The following is a 17,958-nucleotide window of genomic DNA, read 5'->3' as shown; positions in this document are numbered from 1 at the left end:
TGCTGAGGGTTTCTGACATCCAAGAGCACTCCCCAGGTGAGATGAGGGGAGCTGTCAAGAGCCCCAAACCCCTCAAACTGCTGTTGCCATCCCCATGCCTTAGCACTGTGAGTGCAGATGCTGACAAGCCCTTCTGCGTCAGGACCATTTTCACCTGAGCAAGTCAAACAGCAGGACTGCCCCTGCCCCCACGGTGCCCATGAACCCACTGCTGCAGAGCAGGGCTGACTCCTCGGCATGCTGTGGGCAGGGGCCCTGTCCTCACGGCACACTTAGCCAGCGTCAACCAGGGCTCCAGCCACGGAGCTGAGGAGAGTCTCCTGGAGGAAGACAATGGGGTGTGCTTGGCAGGGGGAGTATCTATGGGAAATGGCTTTGATTGTGCTCAGAGAAGTCTCCCCTAACTTACTGTGTTTTCCTCCTTGAACAGTGCCCCATGCCCGGAGCAGCAGATGTCCAACGGCAGCTCCATCACTGACTTCCTCCTCCCGGTGCTGGCAGACACGCGGAGCTGCAGCTCTTGCACTTCTGGCTCTTCCTGGGCATCTGCCTGGCTGCCCACCTGGGCAACGGCCTCACCATCACTGCCATGGCCTGCCACCACCGCCTCCACATCCCCTTGTACTTCTTCCTCCTCATCCTCTCCCTCCACGACCTGGGCTCCATCTCCACCACTCTCCCAAAATCCATGGCCAGTTCCCTCTGGAACAACAGGGTCATCTCCCACTTGGGACATCCTGCACAGATCTTTTTTTTTTTTTTTTTCTCTTCTTGATCTCAGCAGAGTGTTCTCTCCTCCCTCTCATGGCCTATGACCGCTACGTGACCATCGGCAAACCCCTGCACTACAGGAGCCTCCTGGGCAGCAGAGCTTGTGTCCACATGGCAGCAGCTGCCTGGGGCAGTGGCTGTCTCTGTGCTCTGATGCACACAGCTTGCACAGCTTTTCAGCACCACTCTGCCAAGGCAATGCCCTGGATCAGCTCTGCTGTGAAATCCCTCAGACCCTCAAGCTCTCCTGCTCAGACGCCTACCTCAGGGAAGTCGGCCTAACTGTAGTTAGTGCCTGTTTATTCTTTTTGTGTTTATTTTAATTCCGGTGTCCTATGTTCAGATCTTCAGGGCTGTGCTGAGGATCCCCTCTGAGCAGGGACACTACAAAGCCTTTTCCACGTGCCTCCCTCACCTGGCTGTGCTCTCCCTGCTTGTCAGCACCGCCACGTTTGCCTACTTGAAGCCCCCCTCCATCTCCTTCCCATCCCTTGACCTGGGGGTGCCTCTTCTGTACTCGGTGGTGCCTCCTGCAGTGAACCCCCTCACCTGCAGCATGAGGAACCAGGAGCTCAAAGATGCACTGAAGAAGCTGAAGAAAGTGTGGAGCTGCTGCTTGGAGCTTCAGGGAGTTAAAAACTCTCCCATCTTCCAGTAGTCTGCCTCAAGGTCTCTTTAGCCAACTCCTTCATTGCTTTTGTATCTGTCCTTTCCTATCTCTGGGTCTCAAAGAGTTCTTGTATGGATGGTCCTTGTGGAAGGCAGAGCTCAGCAGGTCCTGCTTCCACATAGCAGCCAGCTGAGGTGTGTGGTTTATGGTTTCCTGAATGGAATCATCTTTTACTTTTGTTGCTTGGTAATGAAGAGAAACCTTTCTGTGCCTGTGAGCAGCCAGTTCTCTGAGGCAAGCAGGTGGGAGTTGGTGCAAAGGAGCTGTAATAGCCAGCTGCAGGCTTCAGTGGAGAAGTCTGAGGTCAGGAAAAGTGAGGCAAGTCCCAGGTGGCTGATGAGAGAAATGGTGGGGTTGGGCAGGGGAGGAGAAAGGCTGTCCATACAGTGTGACCATCTGAATCACTATGAACTAGAGAATGCTGCTATCACCTCTTCTCTGTAAACCAGAAATTAATAAAAGATACCTTTAATGAGCAAAAATCCTCCTCCATTAAATACTCCTTGAAAACTCTCTCTTTAACTACCGATCAGCTTAACAGGTTGTGGAATCTTGAAGAAAACTACAGGAAGAGACAAAGCACATGAGGGCTCTCTGCATTGTAATGAGCCTAAAGTGGATTTGGTGCCGAGTCCCTGCACCTTTGATTCTGACAGGAGACTGCAAAAACTCCTCAAGAAGCAGCCTTGATGTGTTTCATCAGGGCAAACACCAAGCCCTGACCCCCAGCCCCTCTCAAGAGAGATCCTGTCCCTCAAGCGTGGCTCCGGGCTCTTCCTGGGGTGGTGGGATGTGGGGTGTGCAATGTCAGCTGAAGGACGGTGGTACAACACCTCCTGGCATCTCCGGGGTGTGCAAGGAGGCAGCAAGGCTCCAGTGTCATGAGGACAAGGTGTGTCCTCATAGGCCTCGGTGACAGAGACAAGTGCCATAGCCAAGGGGACCAAGATCTCCGTCCTGCTAAGCTTTTCTGCCTGTCCAGTGTCCTCGGCCATCTCCACCTCAGGCTGTCCCACGCTGCCCCATGCCTCATTGGTTTCCCTGCAGGCTGCAGACACCCATCTCATTTCCCACCTTGCCCTCACCCTGTCATGTCCCTCCCTGTACTGATGTCTCTCCCTGAAACACAAAGCCGTGTGATGGTCACAGACGCCCACTGGGTGACCTCTTGCACCACAGCACCACCCTTTGAGTGACATTCATTTCTCCTTGTGTCCAGGACAGACATCCCAAGCTGAACTTTGTAGTTTTGTCCTGCTTTATTCCACTACAGGGAAACTCTCCATCATCTTTGAAACCACTCTGAAAGCAGTCACAGGCTGTTGCTACAGTGCCCTTAGCCCCCACGCCATGAGGCTAAAGGAGCCAAGGGCCCTCCGTCTCTGCACACGGGTCATGTGCTTCAGGCCCTGAACCCCATCTTGGCAGACCTCCTCTGGACCCTCTCCAGTTCCTCTCCACTCTTCCAGAGAAAGGAGCCCCACACCAGGACACACTATTCCAGACTTGGTCCCAACTGTGCTGAATCAAGGGAGGGAGGTAACTGCCCTTGTCTGGGTGGCCACGCTCCTCCTAATACAGCCCTGTATGCAGCTGGTCTTATTCATGCTGAGCATGCTCCACTGGCTCCCAGGGCATCTCTGGTCCCAGAAAATAGTCAGGTCCCAGCCTGCCCTGATGCATGGGGTTATTCTGGCCCTGATGCAGGACTGGGCACTTCTCCTTGAAGAACTTAGTGAGGTTTTTGTTGGCCAAATCTCAGAGTTTCTCAAGGTCCCCATGGACTGAAGCTTCATTGTGCCAGCTGTTAATACGTGTGTGTAGGTGGCTCACCCTGCCCAGTGATGCCTCTAACAAGATGACAGCACAAGGAACTGGAGGACATGAGAGACAATAAAAGGAGGTCCTAGTTCAATGGACTTGCTGAGCAAGGTAGGCATTCCCATGGCAGCCATCCCAGAAACACCCAAAGAGGTCACTAGTCAAGCAAAGCCAGGGCCCGTGGGCAGAAGGAAAAGAGGTGGGCTGTTTGTGTGGGAGGATATGAGGAAGACCAAAGGGAAGAACTTGTGAGGGGGAAAAGAGGGAAGGGAAAAATAGGAGCTAAAGCAAAGGATGGGATGAGGACCATTTTAGGGGCACCTGTCAAGCAGCCCTGAATCTGAGCAGGGAAATCAGCCTGGCTGGGTACCCTTCCGATGTGCCTGTACAGTAGTGCACACCGTCTGGGGAGCAAACCGAAGGAGTCAGGGGTCTGTGGGGAGGTCCTGAGCTGCAATCTCATGGGGATAACAGAGACACGGTCACGTAGCTCACACCACTGGGGTGTGGCCATGGATGGAAGCAGCCTCTAGGAAGGATGGGGCAGGTCAGTGAGGAGGAGAAGTTGCCCAGTGTGTGAACAAGCAGCAGGACTGCATGGAGCTCTGCCTAGTGACAGGTGGGTGATGAGCCAGCTGAGAGCTGATGGGTCGGGATTAGTGGACAGACCTGCACGGGTGACGTGCAGTCGATGTCTGCTACAGACCAACCATATTAGGAAGAAGGAACAGATGAGCCTTCTTCAGCCAACTGGAAGAAGCTTCACATTCTCGGGCCCTGGTCCTCATTTTGGACTTTAGGCACTCAGACATCTGCCTGAGGGGCAGCACAGTAGAGCAGGAAACATGCAGGAGGTTTCTGGAGGGCACCAATAACCTCCTGAACATTCAGAGAAGGGGTTAGGAATGCCAAGGCCCACCTCAAGTTCAATCTGGAAATTCAGGCTGGATGTGAAGAAAGGATTTGACAAGGATTCCAGCAGCAAGAGGAAGGAAAATGTGCGCCTGCTGCTAGATGTGTCGGGGACCCTGGTGACAGAGAACACAGGATGGGCCAGGGTACTCAATGCCTTCTTCAATCTCTGTCTTTACTGGTGAGACCAGCCTTCAGGAATCTCAGGCCCCAAGAGGGAAAGTCTGGAGCAAGGAAGACTTACCCTTGGTGTAGGAGTCACAGGTTAGGCAGCACATTAGAAGAAATGGACATACGTAAGTCCATGGGACCTGAGGGGATGCACTCATGAGCGTTGAGGGAGCTGGCTGATGTCATTGTAAGGCTGCTTGAAATCACCTTTGAAAGGTCATGGTGATAGGGAGAGGTTCCTGAGGGCTGGGAAGAAAGCAAAAGGCAAGTGTCCCTTGTGTCTTGAAGAAGGGCACAAAGGTGGATCTGGAGAGCTTTACCCTGTTCTCCTGTAGGAGAGGCAGTAGACAAGCTGAGCAAGTCTGGACTAGATAATTGGAAAATGAGGTAGATTGAAAATGGACTGAATGGTCAAAACAGCACAAAGTCCAGCTGCAGGACAGTCACCAGTGGTGGAGCCCAGAGCTGATACTGGGTGCCATTGTATTCAAGCTTTCCTTAATGTCCTGGAGGATGGGACCAAGGGCATCGTGAGCAACTTTGTGGGTGACAGAAAGCTGAGATGAGTGCCTGATGTGCAGGATGGTTGCACTGCCATTCAAGAAGACCTGGGCAGGCTGGAGAACTGTGCAGAGAGGAACTGCATGAAGTTCAGCAAAGGAAACCACCAAGTTCTTCACCATGGGCAAGAGTAACCCCATGGAGCAGCTCAGGCTGTGGGGGGCGACTGGCTGGAAAGCAGCTTTGAAGAGTAGGACTTGGGGGTCCTTGTGGACAAGCAGCTGAGCATGAGGCACCAGTGTGGCTGTGTGGCAAAGCAGGTCTACAGCATCCTGGGCTGCGTTTGGAAGAGGACTGCCAGCAGGTCAAGAGAGGTGAACCTTCCCCTCTAGTCTGGCCTGGTGAGGCCACATCTGGAGTGCTGTGTTCAGTGGTGGGCTCCTTACTACGAGAGAGACATGGGCATACTGGAGTGAGTTCACCATGGTGGAAGCAACCACCGGATGGCTGCAAACATATCCCGTGCCCCATGCCCCCACCTGAACACTATCTTGGGTATTGAAAAGCAAGTGCTATGGTGACATAGCACCCTAGAAAGAACTGAGTCAGACAATGGGACTCATTTCCGAAACAACTGCATAGACACCTGGGCCAAAGAGCATGGCATTGAGTGGGTGTATCACATCCGCTATCACGCACCATCCTCCGGGAAAATAGAATGATACAATGGACTGTTAAAGACTCCCCTGAGAGCAATGGGTGGTGGGACATTCAAACATTGGCATACACATTTAGCAAAAGCCACCTGGTTAGTCAACACCAGGGGATCTGCCAATCAAGCTGGCCCTGCCCAATCAAAACTCTTATGTACTGTAGAGCAGGATAAAGTCCCTGTAGTGCACATAAAAAATATGCTGGGGAAGTCCCTCTGGGTTACTCCCTCCTCGGGCAAGGGCAAACCCATCCATGGGATTGCTTTTGCTCAAGGACCTGATGTGTACCTCAAGGGAATTTGATTTGGGGTGAAAATAGCCAAAGAATTGAATTGTATGATGTTAAGTGTTATATACTACTGTATATCATCACTTCTCTGGTCGCTATATGCCATATCAGCGGTCTTACAGTAACAATCACCCAGATTAATGAAGAATGAACTTTGAGAAAACTGAGCAAAGTGCAGCAGTGATGGAAACAGATCTGGCAATTCAACACCGCACAGCTGGGCATGACGTAGGTGGTGTAGAATAAGGGGCGGATGCTGTCCTGGTTTTGGCTGGATAGAGTGAATTTTTTTCCTGGGGGCTGGCATGGTGCTGTGTTTTGATTAAGTTTGAGAATAATGTTGATAACACACTGATGGTTTAGTTGTTGCTAAGTAGTGCTTGACCACACTGGTCAAGGGCTTTTCAACTTCTCATGCCCTGCCAGCAAGAGGCAGGGAGGGGGCACAGCCAGGCGAGTTGACCCCAACTGGCCAGAGGGCTATTCTGTACCATATGACGTCATGCTCAGTATAGAAACTGGGGGGAGTTGGGCAGGAGGCAGCGATCGCTGCTCGGGGACTGGCTGGGATCGGTCAGTGGGTGGTGAAAAATTGCATCGTGTATCATTTCCTTTGTATATTATTATTATTATTATTATTATTATTATTACCACTACTACTATTTTACTTTATTTTCTTTCAATTACTACAGTGTTCTTAACCCACAAGTTTACTAAGTTTTAGTCTTCCGCTTCTCTCCCAATCCCACCAGGGCAGGGGATGAGGGTGAGCGAGCGGCTGTGTGGTGCTTAGTTGCTGGCTGGGGTGACAGCACGACAGGGAGGGACACAAAATACCCTCTGCCATGGACATGTGCCCACGTTAGCACCCTCCCAGCCAGGCCCTTCTCCACGCCAGGGGCTGGATGACGGCTCTGGCTTCCAGTCCACATCTCATGGGGATCCCTTCTCCCTCCCCCTGGCCTCTCCCTCCTCTGCCTCCCCCAGCACTGAGGGAAAGGTCCCCCCACGGCCCCTGCTCCCACCCCTCCTGCACCTGCACACAGGCACTGCCCCAGCACAAACCCACACTGAGCCCCGTGGCCAGGCAGCAGGAGGGCAGGGGTTGGGGCTGAGGCGCAGCAGGAGGAGGGGCTGCCAGGGCTGCCATGGGGCCTTCCAGCCCCTGCCCAGGACGGAGGCAGCTGTGGGGCTGTGAGGGGAGTGTGGGGCTCTGCCAGGGACCAAGGCAGCAAGAAGAGCCCATGGAGACTGGGGTGCTGGCAGAGGCAGCCAAGGGGCAATGCCAGCCCCGTGCTCCCCAGCAAGTGGCTCTGCACTCTGTGCCAGGGCAGTGGGGAGCAGAGCTGCCTCCTAACCAGTGTGGGAGGTGATGCGCGGGACGTGATAGCCCCTGGGGCTGGCTGGGGGGTCCAGGGCACCGCAGCCACCTGTGGGCTCACTTGTGTGGGGCCACAGCCCAGGGCTCAGCCCAACACAGCAGCTCTGTCGTGGCCTGTGTGCTGTGGGACCAGCATGGCCCAGGCAGGGCCTGGGGGAAAGAGCAGCTGGGGAAGCCTGAGGTGAGGAGATGGGCGCTCCCGCTGGGGCGCATCACAGCACCTTGCAGAGAGACAGTTTTGTAGGAAACTTTTGCTGGCAGGGTGGAAACGTGTCTGCCAGCAGGAATATTGCCCAGGGACCATGGGCTCTGGCAGCCCCACAGCCTGACCCCGAGCCCACTGCCCCCGAGATGTGCCCCTTCCCCACCACCACGTCTTTGTGCTCTGCTCCCCCCAGTCGGCCTCAGGGAGACACCCCGACAGCCGGGCAGGCAAGACCAGCTCTGGGTCATACCCCAAAGGCTTTTAATAGGAACAACTGCAGAGGCACAGCGTGAAACCAGGGGAATCAAAAGAGAGGCAATGGCCGGCTGTTTCTGCTGCCCATGGGAAGAGGGAGACGGTTCTCTGGTGCTCACGGCTCTCCCAGCTGCAAAGTCCCCTCCTCACTCCCGGCTGCACCCAGCTGCACGGCAGGGATGGGCTCTCCTGGCGCGGGGCTCAGGGATGGCTGTGCACTGAGCTCTGCTGTCGCAGCCTTTCTGTGCTCAGGGGGATGTGCCAGAGACACCTCTTCAGCATCGTCATAGCCTGTGCTCTCTGGGGACAGGGACCAGGCATCTCCCTCAGCTGCAGGGGCCCCAGCACTTCTCTGCGAGCGCAGGTTTGCCCCTGCAAGCAGCAAGGCAGGCCATTGCACGTTGGCCCCATGGGGTGCCCCTCCTGCTCTCTGCATCACCTGCCTCCCGTCTCCTCCTCCCTCCTGACATGTCCAGCTCCCTCTGCCAGCCCCGGGCCCCCCAGGGAAAACTCCCAGGGCAGGGTCCCCCATCCCAGGAGCTTGGGCTCTCCGTACGGCAGCGATTCACCTGGCACCAGGGATGGCATCCCATAAAGCGGCAGCGCCATCTTTCCCTCTCACCTCCAGGGGCATCCCTGGGCCCTGCTCCCTCCTCTGGTGCCCTGGGCATTTCCCAGGCTCCCTGCCCAGGGGCAGGATCCTCCCCAGGGGCAGAAACCTCCCTGGCATCATCATAGCCATGCGCTGGGTCACTTCCAGGCAGGACAGGGACGTCTGAAAGGAGAGGGGAGCTGGTGACACTGAGGAGATACATCTGCAGAGCAGAGGGCGGGAGGATGCGCAGGGCCGTGGGGCTCAGACCCTGGTGTTGGCAGCACCCCAGGAGACTCCCCAGCTCTGATGGGGACACTCAGTGACACCGCTGTCCCTCACATGGCTGCAGGGAGGAGAGATCCACTCCTTCCCGCACCCTGTTACCTGGTGCTGAGCCCGGACCCTCCTCCTCCTTGCTGTCCGCGGGGTAGGGCTGCAGCTTGGCCAGGGACCCCTCTGAGTAGGAGCCTGGAGAGAGGCGCAGCGGCTGTTATGGGAGTGTGCTCTGCTGAGCCGGCTTGTGGTGAGTGCTGCTGGGGACGGGGGACCCACAGAGGCAGGGCTGTGTGGGGAGGAGGGCTCAGGACTCACCCTGCTCCCCTGGGACCAAGCCTGCCTCAACGGGGCTCCCAGAGCTGCCCCGGGACAGCCCCTTCCCTCAGCCCTGCGGTGTCACCCAGGGATTTATGCAGGGGCAGGCAGAGAGGGGCTGTCCCTGGCTGCGATGGGAAGAACTGCTGGGGAGGAAGCTCCTCTGCTGGGCCCAGGACCCGGCTGCTCTCCCCACACACCCCAGCGCTGCAGGGACCGTAGGCCAGGGGACTGCCGTGGGTCAGCCCTAGGTGGAGGTTTGGGGAAAGAGCCCTGCAGATGTGCCCCCATGAGGGACCCACACCCACCTGAGCCGCTGAACCTCGCCTGCTCCTCCCATGCCAGGTTGTAACCGATTTCCTCATAGACGGCGTCAGGGAAGGGCTCCCACGCTCTCGCCAAGCCTGCGGACAGCGGCAGGGCTGGCCCAGGGACAGGCAGAGAGGGGACAGGATCCCGCTCTGCTCCCCCTGCTTTGGTCCCCGGGGCCAGCAAAAGGCTCTGGCCACAGCACAGCCCCGCTGCGCTGCCTGCTCACCGCTACCCCTTCCTCAGTGAGGGCAATGTCCCCACGGAGGTGAGCTGGGGCAGCGACACCCTCACAGCGTTTCCTCAGAGACAGCCCTTGTGCCCCTCTGGCCCCTGGGTCAGCTCCCCGGTGCTGAGCTTGGAGCAGCTCCCGCCTCTCCTCTCCCCCTGGAGCTGCCCCTTCTCTGCCCCAGGGATCCATAGCACGGCCCCTGCCCTGCCGCGGGGAGGTCACGGTTGCACAGAGGAACAGCCTGGGGGCCTGAAACCACAGGGATGGACCCTGCTGCCCCACGTTCCTCCTGGCATCTCCCCTGCCCCACAGACCCCTCCAGAGCTGCCCGGAGCGCTGCCAGTGTCGTGTCCTCGTCTGTGTCCTCTCTGCTCCCATCTCCCCCAGCCCAGCTCGGCCATTTCTCTCCTCGCCCCATCCCTAACTCCCACCGTGCCTGGACTCTCTCTACCCCTTGCTGCTGGTGGCCCATGGCCCATGGTCAGGCGGTGGATGAGGCGGCACATGGCAATGAAGGCAGCACACACGCTTATCCCCCCAGCTCTGCCTGTGCCGCTCACTGACACCTGCCAGCACCCCTGGCCTTGCCAGGAGGCATCTTTCCCCGGGACCCACCTGCGCGCCCAGCCCTGGCGCTTCGCACTTGCCCGGCCAGGAGGGCCAGGAGCAGGCAGAGAAGGGCCCCCAGGACGATGCAGATGATGACGGGCAATGACAGTCTCCCGCTGCCGGTGGGACGGTCCCGGCTGGGATCTGCATGGGCAGGAAGAGAGAAAGGGCAGCAGCAGGCCTGGGAGAGGTGGGGGCTGGCACACCCCAGTGCTGCCCCCCACTACAGCAGGGGTAGGGGACCCCAGGAGTGAGGGATGAGGAAGCTCCCAGGCTGCTGGGTAAATGAGAGCCCTCCCCAACGCCCCTCCCCACTGCTGTCCCGGTGCCTCCTCTTGGGAGTTTCACACCCCAGCAAGGAGCTCCCTCCCTGCAGCTGTGGCTCACAGCTGGCCCCGAGAAGAGCCAGCGCTGGCAGGGAGGACAGGTTACCTGCTCGCGGGGTTGGTGCTGCCATCCTGGGTGCAGCTGCAGAGGGGAGAAAGGGAACTGGGCTGAGAGGGTGGCTGTGAGGGTACCAGGGAGCCGTGCGTGTGTGTGTGCACGCGTGCGTATATCCCTGCCACCCCCCACCCACACTGCCCCTCCTGCGAGGCTGGTCAGGGGGGCTGGGACAGAGCCCAGGGCCCTGCTCTGGCTATCGGGCAGGATGGCGCAGGCAGCCCAGGAGATGCCCCTGGGGGCTGCAGGGCCCTGCAGGCAGGAGCCGGAGGACATCCAGCCCCACAGAGGCTGCTGCCCACTTGGCACCAGGCTCCCATGCTCCACAGGCACAGCCTTGCTCTCAGCAGCTCTGCAGCCATGAGGGGACCCAGTGGGGAAAACGCCTGCCCCGGCTCCCTGCCAATACCCCAGCGAGGGCTGCCAGCCCCGCCGCTCACCTGAGCACTGCACGGCAGCGTCCTCCTTATGCCGGCAGGCCCCGCTGTCCCCAGGCCGAGCCCAGCAGGCCTGCAGAGATGGCTCAGACCCCCGGCACTCCACCTGCTCCAGCCAGATGGGGCCCGTCCCCTCCCCAAACGCAGCCTCGTCCAGGGCAGACACTGCGGGGCCACAGCCCAGCTGCCTGCACGCCACCTCGGCATCCTGCATGTCCCAGGAGTCGTCGCACACCGTCCCCCAGGAGCCGCGCTGCCAGACCTCCACCCTGCCCGAGCACCCGCTCTCGCCTCCCACGGCACGAATCTTCTCCCTGTCTGGAGAAGGCAGAGACCTCCCAGGGCACCGGGCAGCAGGCAGAGCCCTGCCAGGAGAGAGGGGCATGCAGAGGAGCAGCTACCTGTGCAGCTCGTGGAGTTTGGGCACACGGTCCCCACGGCCGGGGCTGTTTCTGGCCGTCTCCCTGCAGAAGGCAATGCTGCCATGAAGGGGCTGCTGAAGGGGGTCGTGCAGCAGAGAGTGGGGCTGAGCTCTGCTCACGCCTCCCCGTGCCGCCTCGCTCACGGCAGCAGCTGAACCCCGCTCCTTCAGGGGACATGCACGGCACTGTGGGGGACCCTGGCTGCTCAGCCCCAAAGGGACCCTGGCTCACAGAGAAGCAGGGGGTGTCCGTGGAGGGGACATGCCTCGCAGCCCTGGCTGGTCTCTTCTGAGACCTTGCCTGGAGACACCGCTGCCTCCCCCGGGCGCTGCTGGCAGCCGGCTGGCAACTGCTGGCGAACGAACGTGTGGGGCTCTGAGAGCTGAAGTGCCATTTGTGCCACCAGAAGCAGCAGGGTCTGGCACGTACAGTAAAAGCCCCCGTGGGCCCTGTCTCTGCGCTTGACTGTGCCCGGCAGGGAGCAGGAGCTGGGGCGATGCTGGTGCCCAGGAAGCTCAGAATTACCACTGCAGGTGATGTGGGTCTCCTCTCGCAGGTCATCGCACGACCGTGGGTCCCAGGGAGCAGAGGGACACTGCCAGAAGGAGCTGTTTCTCTCCCCACACTCCACGCGATCCAGCCAGGCGTGGCCAGACACCCTACCAGAGGGCAGGCGTGTTTCCAGGGTCCCCGCGTCCCCGCAGCCCAGCTCCTTGCATGCCAGCGACACCGTTTGGAGAGTCATTGAGTTGGAGCAAACGCTCCCCCATGTGCCATTGTAGAAAACCTGCAGGCGCCCGGAGCAGTTGCTGCCGTTCCCCAGCCTCAGGGCCATGAAATCTGGGAGGAAAGGCCCCAGAGGGGCACAGGCTGGTGTGGGGCTGTGGGAGCAGAGAAGCCTCTTCCCCCCGCAGGCCCTGGCCAGGCAGGGGCACGGCCAGCAAGTCACCCTTTTTGCCAGGGGCCGAGAGAAGTCCCTGACGGAGAGACACCCATGCCCTCCCCGCTAAGCCCTGGGCACAGCTCAGCTGACAAGGGACCCCCCGTGGGACCGAGGGGCTTCGTGCAGGGGTGTCCCCAGGACAGGCTCGGGCAGGGGCTCCGAGGCAGCCAGGCACAGCCTGGGCCGTTGCCGGCTCTCCCCTCGTCCCGGCCTCCCCGGGCGCTGGGCTCCCACCACAGCTCCCGGCACAGACCTGAGCAGACAACTCCTGCGTCCTCTTTGTGCGCGCAGTCGTGCTGCCCCCAGGACCCTGCCGGGCAGTCCCAGAGAGCAGCTTCGGCCCCAGAGCAGTTCACGCCATCCAGCCAGATCTGACCGGAGCCTTCCCCGAAGCGAGCGGAGCCGACCGCCTCCACCGCCCCGCCGCAGCCCAGCTGCTGGCAAACGATGGCGGCATCAGACAGGTCCCAGCCATCGTCGCAGACGGTCCCCCAGCTGCCCTGGTAGTAGATCTCCACTCTCCCAGCGCAGCGCCCGGGCCCCTTCACCAGCCGCACCTGCCGGCTCCCTGCAGCAGGAAGAAACCCCAGCTGCCCTCAGGGGCTGCTGCCCACCCAGCCCAGAGCCCGGGGGGCCCGTGCAGTGCCACTCACCCGCGCACACGACGCCCACGTCCTCCGCAATCCCTGCCGCCGCTGCGCTCTCGGGCAGGGAGGTGTTGCAGAGGCTCAGCTCGGCCTCGTGCCCTGCGCACCGCACCCCTCGCAGCCCCACGGGACCCGTCCCTCTCTGAGGCTTTGCGGGGTTGTAGGCTTTCTCTGCCTCTCTGCACCTCAGCTGACGGCACACCACGCTGGCCTCCCGCACATCCCACTCGTCATCCAGGACTCGGCCCCACGTCCCGCGCTGCAAGATCTCCACTCGTCCGTCGCACCGGCTCCCTCCACCCACCAGCCGCAGGGCCGTGGAGCCAGCGGGGCCTGGGGACAGCAGCCGTGCCCCAGCCCTCGGCAGCACCACAGAGCCCACAAACCTGCAGCACCTCCCCAGGCTCTGCAACCCGCACAGCACCCTGCAGCTCACCCGCCTGCCCCAGCCCTCTGCGCTCAGCTTCAGGAGCACGTTTCCACAGGATTGCTTTCCCAGGCCCTGAGCAAGACGCTGTCTTTGCTCTTGGTGGGGCAGAGCCACCCAACACGTCTCTGCTGAGGGCGATGGGGCAGCTCCCGCAGGAGGGAGCAGCAGCCGGTGCAGGGACCCGGGCACAGGCAGTGCTGGCCAAGCCTTGCCCAACCTCAGCGCTGACACCGGCGCTGCTGAGACAGCAGGCAGAGCCCGCACGTCTGGGCCCCTCTGCATCCCTGGGTTTGGGGTCTGGGCACCTGTGTCCCTGGCAGGGAGCAGAGCACGGGGGGCCTTTCTGAGCAAACAGCACAAGGTTGGGTCTTGTGCTGACCGGAAGCACCAGGAGCAAGGGCAAAGCCCAGCCCTGCTCTGCACCTCACCCCCCAGGTCTGCTGCTGGGGGCACCTGGGCAGCCCCCACGGGCGTGGCATTGGGCTCTGGGGGGGTCTCTGTGGGGCTGGGACAGGGCTGTCTGCAGCCAGAGGGATGGAGCTGAGCCCCACAGCCCTATCCTGGGCCTGTCCTGCAGCAGAGCAGAGGATCCCGCGCCTGGCGCTGGCCGCAGGGCCTGAGCCACTGCCCTGGGGGGGCAGAGATGCCTGACCTCGTTCACTCTTCAGCTCTCCCACATCAGAGCCGTCGGTGAGAGCAGGCAAAGCCCTCCAGGTTGCTCCTGGTGCAGGCAGGGTTTCTCAAGGGACAAATGCAGCTGGTGCTGCCACGGGCTCCCCTGCTTTGGGTGGCCATGGCACCTTTTCCCAGCACCCACCTGAGCAAATGACAGCAGCGTGGTTCTCGGGGGAGCACGGTGAGGCCCCCAGAGCAGTCACTGGGCACTGTCCCAGGTGGGCTTCAGTCCCCTCACAGTGGAATGAGTCTCTCCACACAGGTCCGGTTCCACTCCCAAAATGCCCTCCTCTGGGAATGGACTCAGCAAACCCGCAGTCGAGGTGACGACAGAGAACGTGGGCGTCCAAGAGATCCCAGCGGGAGGCACAGAGGGTGCCCCAGGTGCCCAGCACCTGCACCTCCACTCTCCCCTCACACGCCGTGCTGCCGTTCACCAGCCGGAACCCTGTGAACTCTGGGGACAGAGAACAATGAGAGTGAGCACCCAGCACGGCACGGTCCCTGCCCTGCTCCCCTGTCCCCAGCACACCCCCGGATATGTAACACCCCACCCTGAGTCCTTACGTGTGCAGGTGACACCGACAGCATTTGCATGGGTGCAAGGCTGGTCCCTGGGGGATCCCCTGGGGCATGAGATGAGAAAGGATTCGTTCCCGGCACACTGCAGCTCTCTGTCCCACATGGGACCCACAGCTTCTCCAAAGCGAGCTGCCCCAGGCACGGACAGGGCTGTGCCACACTGGAGCTCGCTGCAGACCACCTCGGCAGCTTTGGGACCAAAGTCGGAGTCACAGACAGTCTTCCACTGGTTCCCGTCATGGACCTCCACGCGTCCCGAGCAGGGGCTGTCCCCTCCGACCAGCTGGACAAATCCTGGAGCAACCAAAGACCCCTCAAGCTCTCCCAGAGCCCTCTGGCAGTTACGTGCCTACATCCCAGCTGCTCTGCAAGGTGGCCACAGGCAGAGAGACCGCAACCACCCCACCGCTGCCGGTGGGTGCCAATGGCACAAACACACCAGGGCCCCCCTGCCGCTCCTCAGGCATCATCACAGCACTTGTGGGCTTGCTGCTGTCCCAAAGCCCCAGCCGTAGGCACTGCTCAGGCACACTGCTGCTGTCCTGGAGACCCTGGGCTTCCTGGCACCAGCCACAGGCACTGCAGTACCCAGAGCACTTGGGGCCCCGGGGGACTGGCCCAGGCCCTGCTGGCTGCTGCAGCCTCATCTGTGCACTGAGCTCAGGGCCAGGATGAGGAGCCCCTTGGAGCTGCCAGAAACACAGCCTTTCTTTCCAGGCTGTCTCAGGCTGTTAGGTGGGACATGGGACAGGGCAGAGGTATGGCACGGCTGTATCCGCATCCAGTGGCTGTGCCAGCTCCCCACTCTGGCACCTGCCCAGGGAGGGGGTCCTCAGCCAGGGCCAGAGTGCAGTGCCAGGCACGCACATCCCCACCAAGGGCCAGGCAGAGGGCAGGGGAGCGGGCAGAGGAGCAGCCCTGGGCTGACACGAGCTCCCGGTGCAAGCACAGGCACTGAGGACAGTGCAAGTGCTGGCAAAGCCCCTGTGGCACAGGGCAGCCGCGGGCTGGGGCAGGCAGGAAAGGCTGGGCAGCAGCTTGGCCCTGCCTGCCTGGGGCCGTATCCCCATGGGCTGGAACTCATGGGGGGACCGTGTGAGAGGAATGAGGTGCCACGGGCCACCCTGCTCCTCTGCCCGAGGCCAGCGCTCCTCCCCTCTGAACATCCCTTTGCTCAGGCTGAGGGACTCCTCTCTGCCAGCAGGCACAACACAAAAGTCCCTTGCCATCTCATGCCCTTCCCTGGGGCTGTGGGTGGCCACGTGAGCAGCTCCCGGTGCCTCTGGCATGGGGGGACCTGGCCCTCGGCAATGCCAGACAGGTCCTGGCTGAATGGGAGGAGAAAGATGGGAACCAGCAGCCATCCCGGGGCAGGGAGAGGGATTAATCTCCCAGCCCCAGGCCCCCACTGAGGGTGGGCTGAGCCACCTTGGGGCCTGGCAGTGGCTGGACACACAGGGTGGGCTCCCATTGCTCTGTCCTCAGGGACCAGAGACAGTAGCAATGACAGTCCCAGCTTGGCAGTGTCACCAGCCACACCCAGCCCTGCTCCGGTGCCCGCTTGTTGCTCCCTGAGGGCACAGCCAGGTCCCTTCCCCTGTCCCGGTCCCAAAGGTGGGGAACAGGCTGGCCCCTTACCTAAACACATCACTCCAACATCCTCATAGTGATTACAGTCATGTTGTCCCCATCCAGGGTGTGTACAGTCAGACAGGGCAGACTCATTGCCACGACAATCAACGTCATCCATCCAAATGGGGCCAGATCCTGGCCCAAAGGAGTCATAAGGTCTGAGAGCAAACCCACATCCCAGCTGCTTACAAACCACTGCAGCATCCTTCATGCCCCAGTCGTCATCACACACGGTTCCCCACTGGCCCTGGTGTTTCACCTCCACTCGCCCAGCACAGGGCCCACCGCCATCCTCCAGCCTCAGCTCTGCAGCCCCTTCAAACAGCAACATGGGACCGGTCAGGAGAGTGCCGAGCTCCAGACTGCAGGTCTAAGGGTCACCCCTGCCCAGGCCCAGTCACAGGCACCGGGGTGGGAGCCCCTTCCCCTCCAGGCTGTCCCTGCAGCAGTTTTGGGGTCCCTCCTGTCCCCACGGTCTGTGCAGGGCTGGGGTGCCCAAGTCCAGCCCTGATGGGCGATTCACCACCCCACAGCCCTTGGCACCTCTTCCCACGCCAGTGGCCCCCTGCCCGTGCCCACCCACACACCGTGCCCCCAGGCCCTGCACAGGGCACCGTCTCCTCCCCAGCCAAGCACACCCTGCACAGCCCCATGCCCCCACGCCCGCAGCTTCCCTGGCACCACCTTCCCTGGCACCACCCAAACCCACACCACCCCCAGGGCTTTCTGTGTCCTCAGGGAGCACCGACACAATCCCAAGGATCCCCCCAACCCACGTCCCCTCCTCGCCCCTGGCATCAGCCCAGCCCCTGTGCTTGGCCGGGGCCCCCAGGAAGGAAAATCCTCTGCAGCCTGCGAGTGCAGACAGCCCGCTCCCCTTCTCTCTGGGGGACACAAACTGCCTTCCTGGGGTCGGGGCTCCCCTGCACCCGGGGGCAGTGAGCAGCACACAAACCTTGCGGGGCACCCCGCAGATTGGCTGTGCCCTGGGGATCCCGCATTGCTGCCGTCACCCCCTGAGCCACTGCTGGCGCCAGGAGCACAGCCCGGGGGAACAAGGAGCCCAAAAGGGTACCCCAGGATGGGGGATGTCTCTAAATGCAGCCAGGCACGGGCTGCCTTAAAGACAGAGAGGCACAGGGAAAGGCAGAAGGTCCATGGACGTGAGCACCTGCTGACCCTTGTCCCAGTGTTGCCGGGAAAGCAACCCCAGCCCCAAAGGGATCCTGATACCCCGCCGCTACCCACTGGCCCTGGGCGGTGAGACAAGGGAGCCAGCACTTACCCCTGCACAGCTGCACCCAGAGGAGCAGGCACAGCACCCGAGGGGACAGGAGTCCCTCCATCCCCATCCTGAGCCTGCTGCCCCGCTGGCACAGCCCTGCTGCGCCCCGCTCCCTGCCACGGCTCCGGGCAACTCACGGGGACAACGACGATGGCAGGCTGATATATCTCTGCAGATGCCGACCCAGCTGCAGGAGGAGCCAAGCGAAGCAGCAGCACCTTTTTAGACATGAGCGGCAGCTATCTCCCCTCCGACACAGACCAGTCCTCCAATGAACTTCTCCAGCGCCGTTCATGACCATATATGAGGGACATCTCTGTCCCACTGCAGGCGTCAGGGCCGCTGCGGTGGGGGATCGTCACAGGACGAGCTGAGCGTGGAGGGGAAAGGAGTCTGTCACCCCTTGCAGCCTGCTGTGGGGACAGGGAGCACTGAGCAT

At 60.9% G+C, this 17,958-nt stretch overlaps 1 protein-coding gene and 1 pseudogene across 1 annotated transcript; one reads left to right on the top strand and one right to left on the bottom strand.

The window, feature by feature from the left end:
* The first annotated feature begins 804 nt into the window (after positions 1–804).
* Positions 805–1,429, top strand: LOC142595939 (olfactory receptor 14J1-like; annotated as a pseudogene).
* A 6,375-nt stretch (positions 1,430–7,804) lies between these two features.
* Positions 7,805–17,749, bottom strand: LOC142595938 (antigen WC1.1-like). The gene is given in 17 exon segments (XM_075724811.1): positions 7,805–8,061; positions 8,312–8,464; positions 8,669–8,752; positions 9,184–9,279; positions 10,032–10,169; positions 10,458–10,493; positions 10,907–11,221; positions 11,305–11,367; positions 11,851–12,165; positions 12,522–12,836; positions 12,922–13,248; positions 14,163–14,477; positions 14,588–14,923; positions 16,241–16,589; positions 16,628–16,711; positions 16,713–16,799; positions 17,657–17,749. Coding segments are annotated over 17 exon segments (3,363 nt in total).
* Between the last annotated feature and the right edge of the window lie 209 nt (positions 17,750–17,958).

The sequence above is a fragment of the Pelecanus crispus genome, chromosome 25 (genome assembly GCF_030463565.1).
Source record: "Pelecanus crispus isolate bPelCri1 chromosome 25, bPelCri1.pri, whole genome shotgun sequence".
Taxonomy (NCBI): domain Eukaryota; kingdom Metazoa; phylum Chordata; class Aves; order Pelecaniformes; family Pelecanidae; genus Pelecanus; species Pelecanus crispus.
The sequence above is the reverse complement of the archived record's forward strand: the minus strand, read 5'-3'. Positions and strand labels throughout refer to the sequence as shown.